A 22,216-nucleotide genomic window follows, 5' to 3' on the forward strand; every position below is an offset into this window, starting at 1 on the left:
AGCTTTACGTGTGGAAATGACTTTGAATATGCTCCTTTATATATATATATATGTTTGTGTCAGTTTTGTTCTGTCTCTGACCCTCTGCCAGGATCCCTTTTTCAAATTCTTACAGCTTTAAACATCTTTTTTATCTTGGTGGTGGTGCCTACCTGCAGGCAGGCCTAGGGTGACAAAATTTGGGGGTGTTGACAATTTCCTAACGCACATCATCCCTGCAGTTGTGCCTCAGACCTCCAGCTGTCTCTTCTGCCTGGACCTTGCTCCAGCAGCGATCTTAAAAGCACAGTGAGAGTGTGGACTCCGCCTGCGCTTACAGACCCTGCCCCCATTGGGCTTCCAGGCAGGAGGCAGGGCCTACGAGCACAGTCTTCATCCCGCGTTTTGAGGAGCAAGGCTGGAGCCAAGGTCTAGGGGGCACTCCGTTTTCAGCTTGTTGGAAAACATGGATTAAAAAAGTGAGTAAACAAATAAGTACACTTCCCCCCACTTTATTCCTCCAGCTTAGGGCTACTGGAAGTTCCTAAGGTCGGTTGGAAGGAGGACGAGGTTCTTTTTCTGTTCCTTCATTGGTCTAACACAGTTCCTCATCCTCTAATAGCCACTCAGACCTGAAGCAGTATTGATGCCACCACCCCCTGAAGTCCAAGACAGCTGAGAACCTGAAAACTTGAAAGGTCTTTACCATGAATGTTCTGTTGTTTAAATCCCTCTTTTCATAAAAGAAATGGTGTCACCTCTGGCAATACAATGGAAATAGAAAATAGGAAGTTTATTTGTTTTGCAATATGGTTTTATTTTGCTTTTTCATAAAGAAAAATAAGCAATCTGTCAAACATATGATGAGTTCTTTCCTTTTAAAACAAGAAAAAGAAGTTGTCAGTTTGGGCTGCAAACTAAATATAATTCTGCTCAAATCTTTCACAAACTCCAAGGCTGCAGCCATTAAATCTATCGTACAGTAAGAATGGAAGTTAAAAATAGAATAGTCACATTCTTTTATACATATATATATATATATATAAAATGAGGTACAGTTCAAATAACAAAGTACAAAATAAGTTAAATAAAGTCTAATAAATAAATGTAGATATAATAATCTATAAATTATTGTAGATCAGGGATGCCAGCCTGGTGAATTCAAGGATACTCCACAATCTCTTCCAGTAGCAGCACTGCGCTCCCTGAGGTAAAGTGCAATGTCAATATTGAAAGGAAACATTCGCTTTGGAAAACTAGCAAATCAACAATTCCATGTCTTCAACGGCAAAGGATAAAAATTAAAAGTCTTGATTCTTAAATACTAGAAGTCACACCACAAGGTAGACTTCACTAATATCCAGAGATCGACATCTGCTAAAGTGAGCTCCCGGCTGCCTTCTGAGAAGCACAGCTGGATAAGGGCTTACCAGTGCATAATATTTTAGTCTGATCTCATGTCACTAGCCCTTGAATCATCCAGAGCTGAATGAGTTCATCAGCTGATGTGTAGAAGGGGAAGTACTCCAGCATGTCTGAGACCTTCATTCCTGAACCCTGTCCTTCTTATTTTTAACAAATCATGTGTAATGTTCAGATGAGAAACAATTCTAGAAAAATACTGCTTCCTGACTGACAAAGAGAGCATGGAAGAATTGCTGATAACTGATCTCCAATGCAGATCCTAAAGTACACAGCTGTAATTGCCACTTTTCAAGCTGCCTTTCTCCTTTTTTCTTGTCTTCATTTTCAGGCCAAATAGCACCTACATTCTGTGCCTACAGGAGTACATTTTTCAAAAGTTGAAGATCTCATAAATTTCTGTGGGCTGAAAAGTCCAAGCATACTTTGTCAGGGAAGTGACTTATTGAAAAGGTAATATCAGCTTATCGGCTGGCTCTAGGAACAAATAAGCCAGTCAGTTTTCTTCTTTATTTTCATTATAGTATAGAGCTGGTAGTGTGATTTCTCTGAGAAAAGCATTAGAATAAATCCCAGAAGCATGAGGAGCTTCTCTCGTTCTGATGTCCCAGAACTCTTTGCTGACCTCAGCTGCACCTCATGTAATACTGAGAATTATTTCATAATCATGCTTATCATGGACATTAGTACTGATTGCTGTTTCTGATAGATGACCCTTCACATTTTAGTAATAAAGAATGTAGGGACTGAAGGTGTAGAAGTCGAGGCCCTGAAACCTCAGACATTCTATTTAACAACTACTTGTAAAGGAATGTGTGTATTAGTTTTGTGTGTCTCTAAGCAAAAAAAAATGTATTCCTGCTTTTATCCTGGCCACTTATCTGGCTAAACTGAAGACAGATATCTCGTTATCTGGGTTAAAATTTAGCTGAACAACTTAGGAGCATTCTGGGGGTGTTTCTGGGAGGAGTTAGGTTAGGCGGATAACTCTGGTCATGCCATAGAGCTGTCCTAAAGTTAGTCAGATAAACTTATCTTATCACCACTGAATATCCCTCAAACCTTATCCAGCTAATTTTGCAGACTGGCCAATGGCTGAATATGGAGCTCAGCACTTTGTGTATGTAAGCTTATAGTACAAATATGAAATGAATGATATTGGTATTCATTTAGCAGTCAGAGTTCAAAAACTGACTTTAAGGATGATAATCAGAGAGTGCAAATTCTGACTGTGGTACAAACTGGGCCAGTGACTTACATAATTTTGTGAAATCATCAGTTGTGACCTACTATCTCATTCTGGAAAGTGCTGATGATCTTTAAAAAAGTGCACCAAATCTCCAAATGAAAGAAATAAAAAGATTTTCTTAAAGATAACACCTGCGACTTACAATTTGGGACTTTTGGCTTGGCTTCCCCCCTTGTGAATCACAAAAGCTGATTTGGCTGCTCTGCCCCCATTGCTGGCTTTGTGCTGTTTCGCTGTAGAGATATTTTTAAACCATGATCATGACAATTGGGCAAATAAAATAAGTGCAACCAAACCACAAATAAGCCCAGTGGAAAACCTCAGGGAAAAAGGGAAGCAACAGCAGGTCCTACAAGCACCAACTAACAAATAAACGAGCACTCTCGAAACATTACAGAGCAGTTTTTCATCCTGTCAGTAGTTAGACCAATGATAACGTTCTGAAAAAAACAAAAAAGGTAGCAGATCGTGAGCAGCGGCAGCCTCCAGCTTCCACTCCAGCTGCAATGGGGAAAAGGAGAGAAGTTCAAAATGCTTCCTGGAAGAAAATCACCGCAGAGTTGGGCCATCATGTTACAAGGAAACAGCACTTAGGCAAATAGAAGAGTGGACTCGATGGGCCACTGGTCTTCCTTTTGTCTAGCTGACCAACACCAATGACCCAGCTCATCAAGGTCTTTTCCCATAGATCCAGAGTGGGAAAAGAAGCCAGATTGAATTGGTCCCTAAACGTCTTCTCTCTCTCATGCTATTAAGGAATACTGAAACACTGTGCCTCCTCTTAGCTGTCCACTACTGCAAAACTAGCTTGCAATTGCACATATGTGTTTACGTGTTAAGCTTTTTAACAACAATGTGAGAACTGTGCTTTTTCTGCAGATTCTAGTCAAAACATTGCTTACAATGAGATCCTTTGAAAAATCACTATCTCATGGTTATTCATTATCTTTAAGCAATGGCTCTAGGTCTATGTGACATAGTATATTAAAAATACGTCTTGTTATGGTGTCTCATTCTTAAATAGTTCCAAGGTCAGAAGGAACTGTTTGACTTGATCCTTTGGATCTTTGCACACCAGGTATAATTCTGTGGCTTGGTGCTTACATGCAGGTGCCTCTCCAGATTTTTACATATTATTCAAGTGAAGAAAGGACCTGTTTTGAAATATCCCAGCAGTGAATGTTTTCCAGATCAAGGCAAGCACCAGTCCAGTGTGCATAACACCTCATTAAAAGGTGGGAGTGTAGGGCCTATTTGCTTAAAATAGAATGCAATGCAGTTTTGTGAAGTTTCCTGCTTCTTTGTTTTTTGCTTCCTTGCATGCTGATCCTCTTTAAACCAACAAAAACTTCCTTGATGAACTCTGAGTAACTTTTCAGAACTCTGCACCCTTCGCGCTTTTGATCATAGACGTCTGCTGTGCTTGGCATATCTGATGGGAAGATCTTGTCAGAAAAAGCCTTTTTAGAACAGAGGTAACAAAAGATGTTAGACTCAAGGCCTTTTACGCTTCTTTCTGCAGCATTTAATTTTTCAAGCAAGCTGCTTTCTGGATTTAGTGCTGTCTGCTGTTCCACCATGACAACGAAGGCTGTGCCCAGGTTTAACAGAGTTCTGTAGATTTCCTTCAGCATTTGCATCTTGGGCAGCTTACTCATACCCTTCGCAGGAAACCACGCGACTGGCTCATCACAAATGAAGTCGTACGACTGCAGATCTTGTTCAAAAACCTCAGATTGGAAGAGAAAACACAAGACTGAAATTGAAGCAAAGTCTAATACTTTTGTATGACTTTTTTGTCTTGAGAGTTGATTTGTGCTCTGCTACCAATTAGAGCCGGATTTACTGCGCTTTTTGCTCATATAGAATTGTGGGCGGGGAGCCAAAGCACATCAGGCCCTAGATAAATGTGCACTAGTGATGTGTAAATAAATATGCAAATGCAACCTAACACATGCAACTCTGATTGCATCACCAATGCATACTATCATATAACCACCACAATAATACAATATTGCATGTTTACAAAAATATTAAGATTTCAATTGTATGGATCCTGCGGTGGATTATACTTGCAAGTGAAACCTCCTGTATTTTATATAATGGTGGGTTGATATCACAGAAGACTCTTTGTGATATTTATACATTACTGACCATACAGAAAGGACACTCGTAATTCTTGATTGCCTGATTTCTGTGCATTTATCTGATGTTTGTTAGTCAAACTAAACTAAAACCAAATGTCTGACAATTAAAATTAATGTGTCTCTCAGGATTGACTGGAAGATGCTTATATAGGCTTTATACCCTAGACACAAAAATGTTAGCAGTCATGTACTGTACCCCACCCAAGAAGTCAAGCAGATCTGAGGCATCCGCTGTCTAAGATATTTGACTTGAATACAGCAATCACTTGGCTCCTATGTTTTTGTACAGTTTGTTTTCACAGAAGTATCATTCATAGTAGCATTTACAAATGTTTCAATTTGATTACAGCTAGTGAGAGCAGGCAACATGGTTTAATCTGATAAAGAGACTTAGACAACACCTTCCCTTCAGAGCTGAAAGTCATTTTAACCATTCATAAACTTGGGTATCTTGAGACACACGTACAGTCAACTAGATCAGCAAATGGGAGCAATAAGTAATACTTACATAGGCCATAAAGAGCTCCTGGGCCGGGCTTTCCATTAGTTGAGCCTTGTCTCTGCTTTGAATTAGCGTCTGATTTCCACACCCAAGGCAGGGAGTCGGGCTAGTCGTTACTGGCTTCATGCACAGAATCAGCCCATAAAGAACACCTGGAACAGAATATTGATTATTAGGATTCTTATTGCAATGTCAGGAATCAATAGTACATGTTGTTTCTAGCTGAAACCCAAAAACCTTTCCTAGCAAAACTGTGTGAAAATCATCCTTGTTATAGATACAGGACTATTTATGATCTAGCCTTCTATTTTTTCATTAAACAGAGCTCAAAACAGCAGGTTCAACCTCAAGCAATGGAGTACAATTATTGCTTTATGCCAAATATAAGTCCATTATATATATATACAAAATCCCTCCTCTCCATCCCAAATTCTATCTCCAAACCCATCGCAGACATTATAAACTCCTCTCTCTCTTCAGGCTCTGTCCCAGATGCCCTCAAACAAGCAATTGTTAAGCCCCTCCTTAAAAAACCAGCATTAGACCCCAAAGACCCTGCCAACTTCCGCCCAATCTCTAACCTGCCCTTCCTCTCCAAGATTATGGAAAAGATTGTGAACATCCAACTTACAGAATATCTTGAAAACAATAATATACTGCATCCAGCCCAATACGGCTTCCGTAAGTACCTCAATACTGAAACTCTCCTGCTCTCTCTCACGGACCACTTGCTCATAGGCATGGACCAGGGCAACTGTTACCTCCTCGCCCTCCTCGACATCTCAGCCGCCTTTGATACCATCAATCACAACCACCTCATCAACCGTTTAACCAAAATAGGTATCTCAGGCCTAGCCCTGCTATGGTTTAAATCCTACTTATCCAACAGAAAGTTCGCCGTCAAAATAGGAAACGCCAAATCCACACTGTACCCCCTATCTCAAGGTGTCCCCAAGGCTCCTCCCTCTCCTCCACCCTCTTCAATATTTACCTCACACCACTATGTCAGCTCCTCACAGACCTTGGCCTCAAATTCTACCACTATGCAGACGATGTGCAAATCCTCATTCCCATTCACAACTCTCTTTCTGATGCCCTTGCTTTCTGGAACACATGTCTTGCCACCATAAATGACTTCCTTACCAACATCCACCTTGCTCTAAACTCCTCCAAAACAGAGCTGCTCCTTATCTCTCCACACCTACCTCCTAAACCCCTGATCTCCAACGACCCAGCTTTCAGCACCATAACGTCCCAACCCACTGTAAGAGACCTTGGGGTAATTCTAGATCAACAACTCAATCTAAAAAAACAGATCAACTCCATCCTCAAAGAAGGTTTCTTCAAGCTCAGTATTCTAAAGAAACTCAGACCCCTCCTCCACTATCATGATTTCCGTACTGTCATCCAAGCTACCCTTTCCTCAAAGCTAGACTACTGTAATGCCCTCCTCCTCGGACTACCCTCCTCCACTACAAAACCCTTACAAATGTTCCAAAATGCAATCGCCAGGGTTATCACCAACTCATGGAAAGCTGATCACATCACCCCCATACTCAAAGACCTCCACTGGCTCCCCATCGCATCCTGTATTCTCTTTAAAATCTTAACCAAATAAGCCTGATACTTCACTTTCAATGCATATCCAGCATAGCTCTCTGCTTCAACGGCAGGGGAGAAGAAAAACCGATACTTCACGCATATCCAGCATAGCTCTCTGCTTCAACGGCAGGGGAGAAGAAAAACTGATACTTCACGCATATCCAGCATAGCTCTCTGCTTCAACGGCAGGGGAGAAGAAAAACTGATACTTCACGCATATCCAGCATAGCTCTCTGCTTCAACAGCAGGGGAGAAGAAAAAAGGATTCGCACTCACAAAGCGGGGAGTAGCTGGCTTGTTACGGCGGTTACTACCCCAAACCAAATAAGCCTGATACTTCACTTTCAATGCATATCCTGCTTTAACGGCAGGGGAGAAGAAAAAATGATACTTCACGCATATCCAGCATGGCTCTCTGCTTCAACGGCAGGGGAGATGAAAAACTGATACTACAAGCATATCCAGCATAGCTCCCTGCTTCAACGGCAGGGGAGAAGAAAAACAACCAATAAGGGCTGAATGGCACGGTCTGGGTAAAGCAGATGGGCATGGGTGTAGCTTGCTTATTGCGGCGGTTACTTCCCCTACTTCCCCTACTACCCATAACTAATCAAGCTTGATATTTCACTTGGTTGCAGCTCCATCACTGCTCTCTACATTAATGGTGGGGGTGGAAGGGAAATAGAACCAAAGAGCTAAGAGAAACAGATAAGTATGAGAAAAAAATGTGAAGCTTGCTGGGCAGACTGGATGGGCCGTTTGGTCTTCTTCTGCCGTCATTTCTATGTTTCTATGTTTCTATGTTAACCATAGTACACAAATCCATCTACTCCTACAACTCTAACTGGCTTGATGAACCCTTTTGTCCCATATGCTCTGAACGACCCATTCAATCTGTCAACAAAGGCACCCTCTCAATACCCCCTTTAAAAAAAGCCCACCTCTCCGCCACAAGGGATCGCGCACTCTCCATTGCAGGCCCTAAACAATGGAACGCCCTCCCGACCACACTCAGACTTGAGCCATGCTACGCCAAGTTCAGAAAAAAACTAAAGACGTGGCTCTTCCGACAAGCCTACCCAGATTAATCTTCCCCCCCTTTCACCCCCCTTCCACTCCATGAACAGCCCCTACCTAAATTGAACCCATTTGTATATAGACTTTTGTAATTAGCCTGTTATACTTAAGACTTTATATATAGACCTTGTAAATAGCTGTTACAGTTTATATTAATGCTTGTAATTCTCAATGCCTTCTGCTCTATGTATTTAATCCCTCCTGTTTCCCCTCCCTGTTGATTGTACTTTCAGCCTATTAGTTACAATGTGAACCGGTATGATGTTTGCACCAGAGCCTCCAACAATGGAACCCTCCATGTACCCTCACTTAAAATAGCACACCTCACCTCCACAAGGGAACGAGCCCTATCTATTGCTGGACCTACCCTCTGGAACTCTTTACCTCCCAACCTCAGGCTCGAGACCTGCAGCTCCAAATTCAGAGCCAATCTAAAAACCTGGCTATTCGCACACGCCTACCAAGATTAATTCTTCCCACTTGGCTACTCAACTTGCCCATCAAGAACAACATCCCCTACTCACCCTTTGAAATAAACTTATTCCATTTTGCTTTCTCTCCATGAACATTGTATAAAGTTCTCTTTGTTTTCACAAATTCTATGCTTATTTTGAACTGTTGTGGCACTCTTCCTGAGTAGCATGTTCCTATGTACTTCCTATTCTGCGTTCTCACAGTTCCTATTTCTCCTTCCCCACCACCCTGTTTTATGTAATTTCCAACCTTTTGTTTTTTGATGTAAACCGATATGATGTCCCCCACTAATATCGGTATAGAAACTTAAATAAATAAATAAATAAAATAATGTCGGTATATAAAATTTCAAAAAAATAAATAAATAAATAAATTACACCTACAATTGTTAGTGATTTTAAAATCAAATGTATTACTGGAAGATTCACAGCACAAGTCAATGGATGAAATAAATGTGTTGTATTTACATGTATTTTCTGCCTGAAAATTTACTGGAGTAAATTTTCAAATGGTTCTAGCACCTAACTTTAGGAATTAGGATGCTAGAACCAACCATCTAAAATTATACACATTGAGTAGCTATGCATAAGTTCCTTGTTTTCATTAGGTGGCTTTATTTAGCCACTCAAAATGTAGGAATTTTTTGAGATATGATTTGGTCAGGGGAACTTAGCAGGCTAGCACACATTTTCAGCATTAACTGGCTAAGTTTAAGCAAGTATGTCCCTGCTCATGGATAACTGGCTTACATCTAGCTAGCTGTATTATAATCGGATACATTTAGGAGAATTTTTAGCCACAACCTACAAAAACTTCCCTAAACTCAACTCACTGGAAGATAGCCAGCTAAGTTGCTGAGTAAGTTGTTGAAAATCAACCCAACTGTGTTAAATATACACAGAGCAGTCAAGACATGAGCTCTTGATCCAGAGCAAGGATGGTTTCAGGACCACTGTGGCTCTAGAGTTGGAGCTGAGAATTTTCTATGAATATAGTTAATTTAAAATCGATAAATACAAAACTCTTTTATTTGATTTACTGTTAGCCAGAGAATGGCTTCTTGAGAAAATTATTAGAATTATCATTTTTTGAGTATAGCTATAAATTGTAAATCCACAGTTACAGAAAACTGAGATTCCCACACACACTCTATATAGTAAAAGTGGGAACTACCCTCTTGGCTGTTATGACTTCTGTTGTGACATAAATGTGTTTCTGACAAATCTTTCTTAACTCATGTTACCAAATATAACTTCATAGCCTGCTTCACTGTCATTTCCTAAGTTACCACCATAGTATTAACTGTTAAAATACTCAATTATTGTTAAGGCTTCCTGTTGCCTTGATCCACAGAGGATCACAGTGTAAAATCATTGCTGCTTTTTCCAGCATCCCCTTCAATTCATGAAAAACAGGATATTTTATCCACCTAGCTGAACAGTCTGAGGGCAGTAATCACACAGATTTATGCATGTAAAACATCATTTCGTCTGCCAGAAGGGACTCTTTGAATACTGCCCATGCTCAACATGGGTTCAGGTAAGCACAGTATTGAACGACACATGTAATTTTACTCACATTTAGGGTCATTCACTAAAGCTTTAGCGCGTGCATTAGGGCCCTAACACACGCGATAAGGCCATATCGCATGTGATATAATGCTAATTAGGGGGAGGGGAGGAGTCGGGGCAGGGGGAGAGAGGAGTCGGCGGTATCTTCGCTGCCGGCGATAACATTACCAACGTTATCATCGACAGTAGCACGCCGAATAGCACCACCTTTCATGGTGGCGCTATTCGGTGCGAAAGCTATCAGCGAAGGCTGCGGGCTTTCTCAGGCCCCCCCCCCCCCCCCCTTTGCTCCCCGTCCCCGTTTTCACTGGATTCATTATTCTGCGATGAATGATGAATCCAGGCCATTGTTTGGAGGCATCCCCGAGGGTGGGGTTAGGTGAGGTAAGAAAAAACGGGCCGTTTGAGATTTTCAAAACTATGGGGTAGATTTTCAAAAAGCGCGCCTTCGCGTACTTTTGTTGGCGCATCAGGCGCAAACAAAAGTACGCTGGATTTTAGTAGATACGCGCGTAGCCGCGCGTATCCGATAAAATCCTGGATCGGCGCGCGCAAGGCTGCCGATTTCGTGTAGCCGGCGCGCGCCAAGCCGCGCAGCCTGCCGCCGTTCCCTCCAAGGCCGCTCCGAAATCGGAGCGCCCTCGGAGGAAACTCGCTTTTGCCCTCCCCTCACCTTCCCCTCCCTTCCTCTATCTAACCCACCCCCCCCGGCCCTATCTAGCCCTATCCTACCTTTGTCGGGGGATTTACGCCTCCCGGAGGGAGAAGTAAATCCCCGCGCGCCAGCGGGCCGCTAGCGCGCCGAGACGCGACCTGGGGGCGGTTCCGGAGGGTGCGGCCACGCCCCCGGGCCCGCCCCCGAAACACCGCGTCCCGCCCCCAAAACGCCGCGCCGATCCAACACGCCCCCGACACGCCCCCCTCGAAAAACCCCGGGACTTACGCGAGTCCCGGGGCTCTGCGCGCACCGGTAGGCCTATGGAACATAGGCGCGCAAGGCCCTGCTCGCGTAAATCCGGGCGGATTTACGCGAGCAGGGCTTTTAAAATCTGCCCCTATGTGCATTGTTACGACCAGAAAAAGAAATTATTAGGTGCAAATCTCTGCAGATACTTTATCTGCAACAAAAATCAAATTATAGTTTTGCTTTGGGTACAAACCCTGAAGATAAAAACTACTGTAGAGTTTGCACCAATGCAGGCAGTTTGATTATTTGCCCCTCTCCATTCTGAAGATGGAAGTTATTAAAACTTTACAAGAAAACTTGCAATCTAGCTGAATTAATAGCCCACTATGAAGAATACTACTAAAAGATATAAGAAGTCCCTTAATATTGTTAACATTTGTTCTCAGAGGCACAGTCTTCCAGTGTCCCTTCTAAGGGAAGATATTGTAAGATTTCTTCTTTGACAATTCGTAGCAATGTTTGAAGCAAACTCCAGTATAAATCATGCAGAGGTAGCTGAAAGGAAACTAGAATTACGCCAGTGAATCAGCAAACCCTCTTCTGACCAGTAACTCCCTCAAGAGCTGGTGCTAGGATAGCTTTCCACTTTTACCTTCTACTTCTTTGCTCACCTATACTTTAATTAAATTCAGGAGATTAGGAATTGATTGCTAACAGCCAATATAAATTGGTTCCTTTTTAGGGACTGGACAGCTGTCATAGCAGGCCCCCCAAGCCGTGGCTCCTGTTTCACCCGTCATCATTGTCAGTTGCAGGCATGAATTTTGCAAAACCAGACACCAATGATTTATGAAGAAATACTTCTCATTTGTGTCATACATAAAACCTGAATTGCTGATGGTTAGAATATTCTGCTTCGTTTTCAGTGAAGGGGGCTTTCCTCCAGCCCAGATGATTTTCTTTTGCTTGTGTCTGGACTAAGGTGCTATGATTAGCAGAAGATGCTTAAGTTGCTGTAGGCAAGAAGATATTGCCTTCTACGAAAGTAACAGGACTCAAATGCTCTGTCAGTGACCTTTGAGAATCTTTTCATTTCAACATCTTTCAGTCTATATTTGTTCGAAATGATTCAATGATTCCAGCTGTAGACAGTAAATATCAATCACATGCTTCTTAGCTGGAGAATCAGACCGTGCCACAGTCACCAGATGTCAAGAACGTCTTCCCCTCAACAAAGACAAACTGCCGTCAAAGTCCAACGCAGTCACTTGATTGAAACACTAAGAAACAGATCAGCAAAGGCAAAGAAAGCTATTGTATAGGAAGAGTAAAAAAAGGTTTACTGTACCTGGTAGAAGCCCAAGCCTTTTACAATTCCCAATCATGCTAAGAGCAGCAGATGAGTCTGTATTCTGGGAGGCACTGCTTTGACTTTAATAACAGAAATGAGGAACCTTCCCTATTTCTATGCTGTGAAGTAACCAATAACCAGCTAAGGAGATGACCCAACCCTCTTGGAAAAATGTGTTAATACAATTAGTGAGACTAATAAAAAAAGAAGCATTGCATCGAGGCCTCCAAAAAAGGAAATGACGCCTTTTCATAGTTGGTTAATTCTTCGAATTAGTTCCTAGAGGTCAACATCTCAGAGAAGAGGAGTCTGCAGTTTTTCCTAGCAGAAAGTGATGAAGCAGACTGCCATAGACACAGGCAAGGTGTTCTGATCCCGTCTTCTCTGAAATGGATTGAGAAGTGAAGCTTAAAAAACGTACTTAAAAATGAAACTGAAGCCCTCCTACATTTCCTTCATTGGTCCGGGCTGGTTAGAAACCACGTCACTCCCTCCTGTCTCATTACTGCACAGAAAGGTGAATGAGTAAGAAATGCGTGCCTGCATTTCCCAAGCCATTTACACACAGAAAACCAGTTTTATGCGCATAAATGGTTCATTAGAAAATTTGCTGGTCTGTGCACACAAAAAAAGTATGAAGCCTATATTCAGCTGCTGGCCAGCTGGGAAAATGAGCCAGATATTCAGCAGAATAGGTGTACTGCTGAAGTTAGCTAAAGAAGTTTATCCAACTAACTTTAGGACTACCCTTCAGCTGTCCTAAAGCTATCTGGCTATGTAAGCCAAAGAACACTGAAAGTTGGCGTTATCCGGCTAACTTAGCCAGATAATACCCCTCTGCCCTGCAGACCCCCAGATCACGTCTGATATAGTTGGGTAAGTTTTCAGCTAGCCAAAATCTGATCCAGTTACATCAGGGGCAATCAAACTGGTGAGATCTTCAAATTCTGGTGCTTGAAAGCCAAACAAACGTGCTGAATATGGACCTCTATGGGCATAACTCGATTTTGCATGTACTTTTGTGCATGTAGGAAAGAGGTGTTCAGGGGTGTAGTTGGAGCAGAGGTTGGATTTATGCACATACTTTCACTTTTAAAAAGTATGCGCATACATCCATATACTGACCAGGAGCATTGTGCGGGGGAGTTCGTGGGTGTACTTTTCAAGAATTTTCAAAACAAAAGTATGTGTGTACTTTTATGTTCTTTTGTTTTAAAGTCTGCAGGAAAACAGTACTTTCAGACTTTCCCGTCTTTCAAAATTACTCTTCCTAGAAATAACAAATTGCAGATACATTTGAAAAACTCTAAGGGACCAATTTTCAAAGTGTTTAGGCCTCTAACCTTTGAAGTTAGGCTCCTAAATTGGCCCTTTTGAAAATTTAGTAGGGCTGAATACCTAAATTTAGGATCTTAAATTTAGGACCCTAAAAGGTTGGTAGCTACAGAGGCATAGTTAGGACAAGGAAACACCTAATTTAGGGTCCTAAAAATCTAGGCAGATCTAAATTTTGGAACCTAAATTTCTATGAATTTTTAGCTGAAAACTTAAGCTCCTATGTTCGGCTGAAAATAAGCATCTAACTTGGGAACCTAACTTAAGACCCTAAATCTAGGAGCTCAGCTTTTTTTGGCCCCTAAGTATATTAACTGTGAAGGGCTGAAAAGGAGAATTTTTAAGGTCTGATTAATAGTGCGTTTTGTACAGGCAAAAAAGGGTAAACCCTTTAGAAACTAGACGCTCAGTCTGTTGTTGTTGCTACCCATCACTACCCAGCTGTAGAGACTCAGTTAAATTACTCATACAAAGGAGCCTCTTAGTATCAAAGGAGAGTTGTATGTCTTAGTACAAAAAGGCCCAGTTCTTACTTGGCCATTAAAGTTTATTTATGATGAGGCGCTGTTGTATTTGGTACTTGGGGAAAGAATATGAGGCTGCCTGCAGCTTCAGTATCTCAGTTAATCATAGAAATTAGCATTGCTCGACTTTGGAGACAGGCATGCTTCCATGGGAATGGAGAAGGGCAGATGTCAAACTTCATCAAAGTGGTAACAAGAGGAGGTTGGAAATTACAGGTCAGTTAACCTCATCTCAGCAAATTAATGGAGAGTCTACTAGAAGAATCAAGCAGTATAAAGGATTTGAAGCAGCATGGGTTGTATCAAACCAATCAAATCAATTTTGTTGATTGGATGACCAGAAAATTAGATCAATGGATATGGTGTATTTTGATTTCAGCAAAGCTTTTCAAATTGTCCTGCAGTTTGAGAGACTCAAAGAAGGGTTATTAATAGATTGCTTTGGAGATCTGTCTTGGGGCCAGTTCACTTCAATAACTTTATAAGTGATATTGCAGAAGAGTTGGAAAGTTACAGATGATATTTGCAGACAACACTAAGATCTGCAAAAGAGTGGAAACCCCCGAGAGAGTATGTAGAATGATAAATGATCCAAGAAAGCTCAAGGATGGGTCAAGTGCTTTCCAATTCTGCCTATGGGCACCCAAATCATAAATGCAGCCCTGACTCATACTAAAAAATGGAAGACAGATCTAGTCTAGAATCTTTGGGGATCATGTTGAAGAATGTTATTATTAGGTACTTGCTAAGTACCAAAACTACTAAATGATAAGCATACCATTTAATATAGATATAAAATACCCTGAGTCCTGTGCAGGCCTATTGTTCAGTGTAGAAGTGTCTTAAAAAATCAAAACAGTTGATATAAAAGCTACACTTTAGATTATATGAAGATTTCTTTATATTAGTTCTGTAAGTTGATAAGTGCATACCATTATATCTCATTAGACTCAACTCTTACTTCCTAAGAGCCAGATTCATTAAAGCTTTTCTCCCATTTTGTGTCTATGGGAAAACCCTGTAGTGAATCAGGTCCTACGATAGTAAACATTGGAGTCATGATAGAAGGAATATTGAATGTCATTTGTAAGCTGCTAATGTATGTAATAGATTCAGAAAAGGTTTGAATATGATGTCTTCAAACAATGCTTATATAGATACTAAGTAACTGGCCTTTGGGAGAGGGCCTGAGTTGTAAGGTAGTAGGGGCAAGGAATTGTCAACAATGACTTAAAGCTAAAGAGTAGGGATGTGCAGAGCAAAATTTTATGTTCATATTTTTTATGTCCGAAAGGGGGTCCCACTTGCGGCCAATATGGACATAAAAAAAATCCAATGAGTTGGGTATATGTACATATGTGCAAAAAAAAAATTTAAACCCCCTCACCCTCCTTAATCCCCGCCCCAGACTTACCACAACTCCCTGGTGATCGAGCGAGGAGTGAGGACGTCATTTCTGCAATCCTTGGCGAGAAGCATGTGACGTCGGTGGCACGTCGAGTGACGCGGCGTCACGTGATTCCCGGCTCGTTCGCGCCGGATGGCTCGTTCGGCCCAAAAAGAACTTTTGGCCAGCTTGGGGGGGCCTCCTGACCCCCCCAAGCTGGCCAAAAGTTCTTTTTGGGCCGAACGAGCCGTCCGGCGCGAACGAGCCGGGAATCACGTGACGCCGACGTCACGTGATTCCCGGCAAGTTCGCGCCGGACGGCTCGTTCGGCCCAAAAAGAACTTTTGGCCAGCTTGGGGGGGCCTCCTGACCCCCTCAAGCTGGCCAAAAGTTCTTTTTGGGCCGAACGAGCCGTCCGGCGCGAACTTGCCGGGAATCACGTGACGTCGCGTCTGAGTGACGCGGCGCCACGTGATTCCCGGCGAGTTCGCGCCGGACGGCTCGTCAGGAGGCCCCCCCAAGCTGGCCAAAAGTTCTTTTTGGGCCGAACGAGCCGTCCGGCGCGAACGAGCCGGGAATCACGTGACGCCGGCGTCACTCGACGTGCCGCCGACGTCACATGCTTCTCGCCAAGGATTGCAGAAATGGCGTCCTCACTCCTCGCTCCATCACCAGGGAGTTGTGGTAAGTCGGGGGGGGGATTAAGGAGGGTGAGGGGGTTTATATTTTTATTTTGGCTCAACAATCGCGATTTCCCACATATCGAACATATCTATGTTCGATATGTGGGAAATCCGATCGTTTATGTCGAATCAATTTTTTAAGTAAAAAAAAAATATGAGTTGCGTTTTACTAATGCGGTCAATCCGAATGCACACCCCTACTAAAGAGAGCCTTGATAGCAGATTTCAACATTAGTGATGAATGCTTCTGTTTTCTTCTTCTCTTTCTTCAGCAACTGCAACCTTTCTTGTCCCATGATGCTCTAGTTGCAGGAACCCAGGCTGGATTATTTCAAGACTGATTACTGATATGCTCCTTATTGTGGGTTCCCAGTAAAGACCATGCAACACCTTTAGCTTTTCCAAAATAATGTTGCCCAAATCATTGTGGGCCTTGCTCCTTTGGATCACATCTGTCCTACTTTTATGATATCCACTGACTCCCTGTGATGGTTCTGATTTTTAGAAGACCACATCAGAATGGTCTGATTTATCTGGTAGACTGTTGTGAATCAATATGTTCCATGCAGGTCACCATGCTCTAGCCAAGAAGCTGTCCTACAGCGTCCTTCTTTGAAGGACTGTAAATTGGAGCCTTTTCTTTTGGGGGCCCCAGGCATTGAATTTTAATGCCTCAGGACCTGCATTTGTTGGAACAATATCTGCCTTTCCATAAGGCTGTTAAAACCTGGCTCTTTCATTTTGCATTTGGATAAAGCTTATTATTGATCAGCTGGACAATGATTCTCAGTCGAGCAGTACTGTGTACAGGTATTTGGGATTTTTTTTTAATGATGCTGCTAAACATAGCTTGTTTTATTAATACTTTTGTTTTATTAATACTTTTGTTTCTCAAATTGTTCTATGTATCATTGTTTCGTTCCAATGTAAACCGGGGTGAAGGCATATGCTAAACCTCGGTATATAAAAGCTTCAAATAAAAATAATAATAATAATACTGTTTATTTTTAGAATTTTTTTTTATTTTGATATTGCTTGTTTTGATATTTGTTATGATAGTTGGCTAGAGTGTTACCATTAATGTTTAAATGTTTGTAAGTCACTCTGAGCCATTTTGTTTTGGAATCAATGGGATATAAATGCAAATAAAAAATAATAATAATCCCACTTGGATCTGATCCTATCTCATAATTGAATGAGATGAGGCTTCCTTTAGGAAATATAGTTGAGATCAGATGTCATGACAGTAATATATAGTCAGAAGTACTGGACCAAAATATTTAAAAATGTGAATTATCATTTGAGGTCAAATCCATTGTTCAAATAGGATAATGATTAAGCACAAATTTCTGTACTGTGAATTGAATTATTGTGAATTAATTGGACAGATGAATTAGTGGCTTATCTCTCCCTAGTGTGAGTGGGGTGATTTGAGTTACAGTTCCAGATTGTTAATGTTTTACTTTATTTACTATGTATAGTTCTGGAGACCTCACCTTCAAAAGAATATAAACTGGTTGGAGTTGGTCCAGAAGATGGCTACTATAATGATCAGTGGTTTTGTTATAAAGCATATGGAGACAAAGATCTAAATATGTATAACCTAGAGGCAAAATGGGATGGGGAGATATGACAGAGACATTTAAATACCTTCAGGAGGCAAGCCTTTTTCAACAAAAAGAGGCCCGGGAATGAGGGTGAATCTAAGGAAATATTTCTTTACAGAAAGGGAGGAACATCCCAGTGAAAATGGGGGAGACAAGGACAGTATTTGAATTCAAATTAGCATGGGACAAGCACACGGGATCTCAGAGAGTCATAGGGATTGTTCAGCTGAGTAGTTAGTGTGGATGGGCAGACTAGGTAGGTGTTGTGATCTTTTTCTGCCATCACATTTCTCTGTTTCTATGTATTTATATTTTAGGGATGATTCCTAGATTTTCGATGTATTGTATTTTCTTGATGCATCATTATGATGTGTTTGATTAATGTATTATTTTGTTTGTTGTAAACCACTTTGGGGTCAAATTTTTGTTCAAGAAAGGCAGATTCTAACATAATGTACTATATAAATGGGCTTGGACCGAAGTGCCACAAATGCGCAGTAGAGAGCACGTCGGTCAGAGGGGAGCCCAGCGGATGGCTGTCTTGGAAACGGCGAGGAGGAGCAGCAGCGGCAGCACAGAAGGTCTCCGGGGGGGGTCTCTCTCTCGCGCGCGGGGAGAAGCAGCGGCGGCGGCGCAGACACAGAAATGGGAGGTCGCCGGGAGTCTCTCTCTCGTGCGCGCCTCATCACCGAGCGTCGGGCGGGCCAGCAACGAGCCCGGTGGAGAGGCGCGCGCGAGAGAGAGACCCCCGGAGACCTCCCATGGAGCAGCGGCGGCGGTATCTAAGTGTCAGGTGGGCCAGAGAGAAGAAGAGGGAGTGGAGGAGGGCTGAGGGAGAGGGATGGGGTTGTGGAGGAGGTGGGAAGGGAAGGAAGAGGATGTAAGTGGGGAGGGTAAAGTTGTGGAATACAGAAAAAGGAAGTGGAGGAAGGCTGAGGGAGAGGGAAGGGGTTGAGGAGGTGGGAGGGGAAGGAAAGGGAAGATGAGAAAGGGTGGAAGGAAGAGGATGTGAGTGGGAAGGGTAAAGTGGAGTAGAGAAAAAGAGGGAGTGGAGGAGGGCTGAGGGAGAAGGGAGAAGGGGAAGGAAAGGGAAGGTGAGAGGGGAAGGGAAAAGGGAAGAGGATATGGCTGAACAAGTGGGAAGGGTAAGAAGTTATGCTCTGTTGGTTGGTGCCTGTGAAAAACATATAAATTAGGATACGTTTCTACCACTTGAATCTGTTACTACAGTGCCAAAGATCTGAGGGAGCTCACAATTTCAATATTCCTTTTGAATGCAGGAGAAAACAGGGAAAGGGAAAGACAAGTCCAGCAGGAGAGGTATACTGGTAACCAATATAAATAGCAACACCAAATTTACACATCTGATTTTCTTTCTGCTCCCTTTTTTATTTTTCTCTTGTACTTTCTACTTTCCTTTTGGCTCACTTTATCCACTTATTCCATTTACTCTTCTCCTTTCTTTCATTAGACATAAAGTGTCTTAAGTTTATACCTTGCCCATCCATCTGTCTGTCTGTGACCTCATATCCCTGCCAAAACCACTGACCCTAGTCTTTTCCTTTGCAGCAGTTAAGAGGAGCAGTATTGGACTGGAACATCTGAGTAGTCGTAGTTACAGAAATGGAGAAATGTGATGGCAGAAAAATACCCCACAGCCTAGCCAGTCTGCCCATTCACACCACCCTACCACTCCCTCAGAGATCCTCTGTTAATCCAATGCTTTCTTAAATTCAGATACTGTCCTTGATTGCACCACCTCTGCGGGGAGCCTGCTCCATGCATCCATTATTCTCTCTGTAAGGAAATATTTCCTTAGATTATTCCTGAGTCTACCCCATTTCACCCTTAACTCATCAGCCTACTTTCTAGAGCCTCCGTCCCTCCTCCTGCTCTGCATGGAAAGCTTGAAGGTATTTAATTATCATACCTCCCCTATCCCACTGGTGTACACACAGTGCAGGAAGGTTAGAAAGCTGGGAGACAATCTAGTCAACAGATAAGATTGATTGGTATTTGGACCCCAGGGAAGGTGCACTGTAGCAGAGGAGGAGATAGGCCACACAGGAAACAGAAGAGTGCAGCCAAGAGACTAGCTCCACCACAAACTGTTCAGGGTAGCAGCAGAAGAATGCTACTTCCACATGCATACTCTCAATGGGGAAATGACGACTTTTCCTGCATTCTCTCTGGTCCCTTGCTTACTTTTTATGTTAACAATGCAAGTCTCAAGGTTCAGCAGACCTTCGAAGACACATTTGTTACCATTCAGTGGCCCTCCCAAGTTGCTGCCCAATATTCTTTTAGTGCTAATAATCAGAGAACGGTTAGTAATTCTCGGGGGGGGGGGGAATTGATCAAAATAGCCACATACGTGTAAACTCCAAGGGTACTTTCTACCTGCAGGGTTTGTACCAATAATCAATAGGGTGTGCATAATAAAATAAAGCAGCTTTCAAAAACAAGACATATGGAATTCATAAATAATAATAATATAAAGAAAAAATTTCAAAAAATAAAACCATTAAGTAATCCATATTGCATAGGTCCCCAAGGGAGGGAGGAGAAACAAAATAGTTGAAAACTAAGTAATAAAAAGAAAACAAGTGTAAGAAAATAGCCCAGTGTGTCTACAAGCTACCACTATTCCTATCAAAAGAGAAACCCAGGAGTTATGTAGGGCCACCTATGATCTCTTCATCTTACAAGTCTGTTTAGTTTCAAGAAAATCTTTCAATTGCTTAGAATAAAAATGAATCAAACATTTACATAGATACCTTAAGAACACCTGAGCACTAGAGAAACTAACCAATGGTTGCAAGGCAATAGATTCTTTACAATGTAATTGTGTGTTTCTAGAAACATCAGAAAAAAACCTTAATCTTGAAACTAAGAAAAACAGATGCATGATCATATTTTCATCCTACTGTTGGAATTTGTGGGAGGGAGCGCTCCCGATACCGGGGAGATGTGTGCCATTGGACCACGACGCAACTGCAGAGAGGAGCTCCGTGGAAGTGCCGCAGCAGGCAAGACGTGTCCCAGCATGAGAGTTGCAGGCTGACCACCACCCTAACCTCTGCCAAACCTGCACACAACGGTAGAGACCCAGCAACGCAATGCTGGTCTCCGGGGATAGCCCTTTCGGACCTGCTACTGGGCAGCAGCAGATGGAGCAGGAAGGACAGAGGTCGAGGACAGGCGATGGTACTGGAACCTGGAACGAGATGACACCTTGGACTTGGACTAGGCTGACGGCTTGAAGAAGGCGAGGAAGCTCGGAGGCTCGGATGAAATGAGGACACGTGGAGGTTGAGACTCGGACGAGACGAGGACGCTTGAACACTCAGATGAGACGAGGACGTGAGGTTGCTTGAAACTCAGACACAAGACGCTCAGCGTAGGTGGAGAACAGAAGTGGTTTCCAGAGAGTCAGGCGAGAATTCTGGATACTCCGATGAGGACTTGGAACTGGGGAAGACTGACTGAGGAGAAGATTTATAAGGCAGTCAGACTCATATTTTGATGGTGGGGTGGGTCAAGGCCTTTGTTGCCTGGGTGGGTGCAGCAATAGATGAAAAGATAATGACAGCCAGTGGAGAGGGGATCTGGATGAGGGGGCTTGATCCTTGGTAACACTGGCACCAGTGACAGCAGATGGGAGCAGTGTAGGCATAGCTGGGAGAGACAGGCAGAAGGCTGGTGATCCATGGATCAGTCGGGGGTTGGGGGGGGGGGGGAGGAGGGAAAGCACTGGGGATCCTCAGCTCTGGTGGAGGGAGGGAAAGGAGCATCGTTGCATGTTTACAATGGTATTATACAGGGTGGCTCCAATACCAGTGCACTGGAGGCAGGCTACTTTTCCACGGCCACCCTGTATTTGTAGACAGGCAATTTGCTTAAAAGTAAATGAAATGTGAAGAAAAAAAATTCTTCCTCTTCTCCCCACCACCCCCAAATCAACAGAAATCTCAGGGTGAGCAGAATTCAGAAATTGCCAGGTCTGTTGGGAAGATGTTTACACTTACTTGTAAGTGAGTAATGCACAGGAAGCTGGGTTTGAGAAAATGGGTCATAGTCCGCAAAAGAACAAGCATATTCCCTTTAGCATTTCCTAAAGGTGCTACTCTTTCTCTCATACATTTAAAGAATAAATCTAATCTGAAACTTTCTTTTGTGATCTTGGCAAGAATTATTTTACCAAGAAACTGGATGAGCTAAAAAGAGCATCTCCGTGCAAGACACAAACATAATCAAGTCAACACAAACTTATAGCAAGGATGTACAGTCCAGAAAAAAACCAGCAGATGACCTGCCTGCCCAGCAAGCCTTGAGGGAGATCCTGCTGTACAAGCCAAGAAGCAGCTGGCTGAGCGGAGAAGAAATAGTGTAACTTCTG

The 22,216-nt window shown here is 42.6% G+C and overlaps 1 protein-coding gene across 1 annotated transcript; it reads right to left on the minus strand.

Moving 5' to 3' along the window:
• Window positions 1–797: 797 nt before the first annotated feature.
• LOC115073421 lies at window positions 798–12,355 on the minus strand. Its single transcript, XM_029571831.1, has 3 exons — window positions 12,279–12,355; window positions 5,306–5,451; window positions 798–4,380 (listed from the first exon to the last, which is right to left on the minus strand). The coding sequence occupies exons 1-3, from the start codon at window positions 12,313–12,315 to the stop codon at window positions 3,901–3,903; spliced, it is 663 nt and encodes a 220-aa protein (XP_029427691.1). The 5' UTR covers window positions 12,316–12,355; the 3' UTR covers window positions 798–3,900.
• Window positions 12,356–22,216: the final 9,861 nt, after the last annotated feature.

This window comes from Rhinatrema bivittatum, chromosome 11 (genome assembly GCF_901001135.1).
Source record: "Rhinatrema bivittatum chromosome 11, aRhiBiv1.1, whole genome shotgun sequence".
NCBI lineage: Eukaryota > Metazoa > Chordata > Amphibia > Gymnophiona > Rhinatrematidae > Rhinatrema > Rhinatrema bivittatum.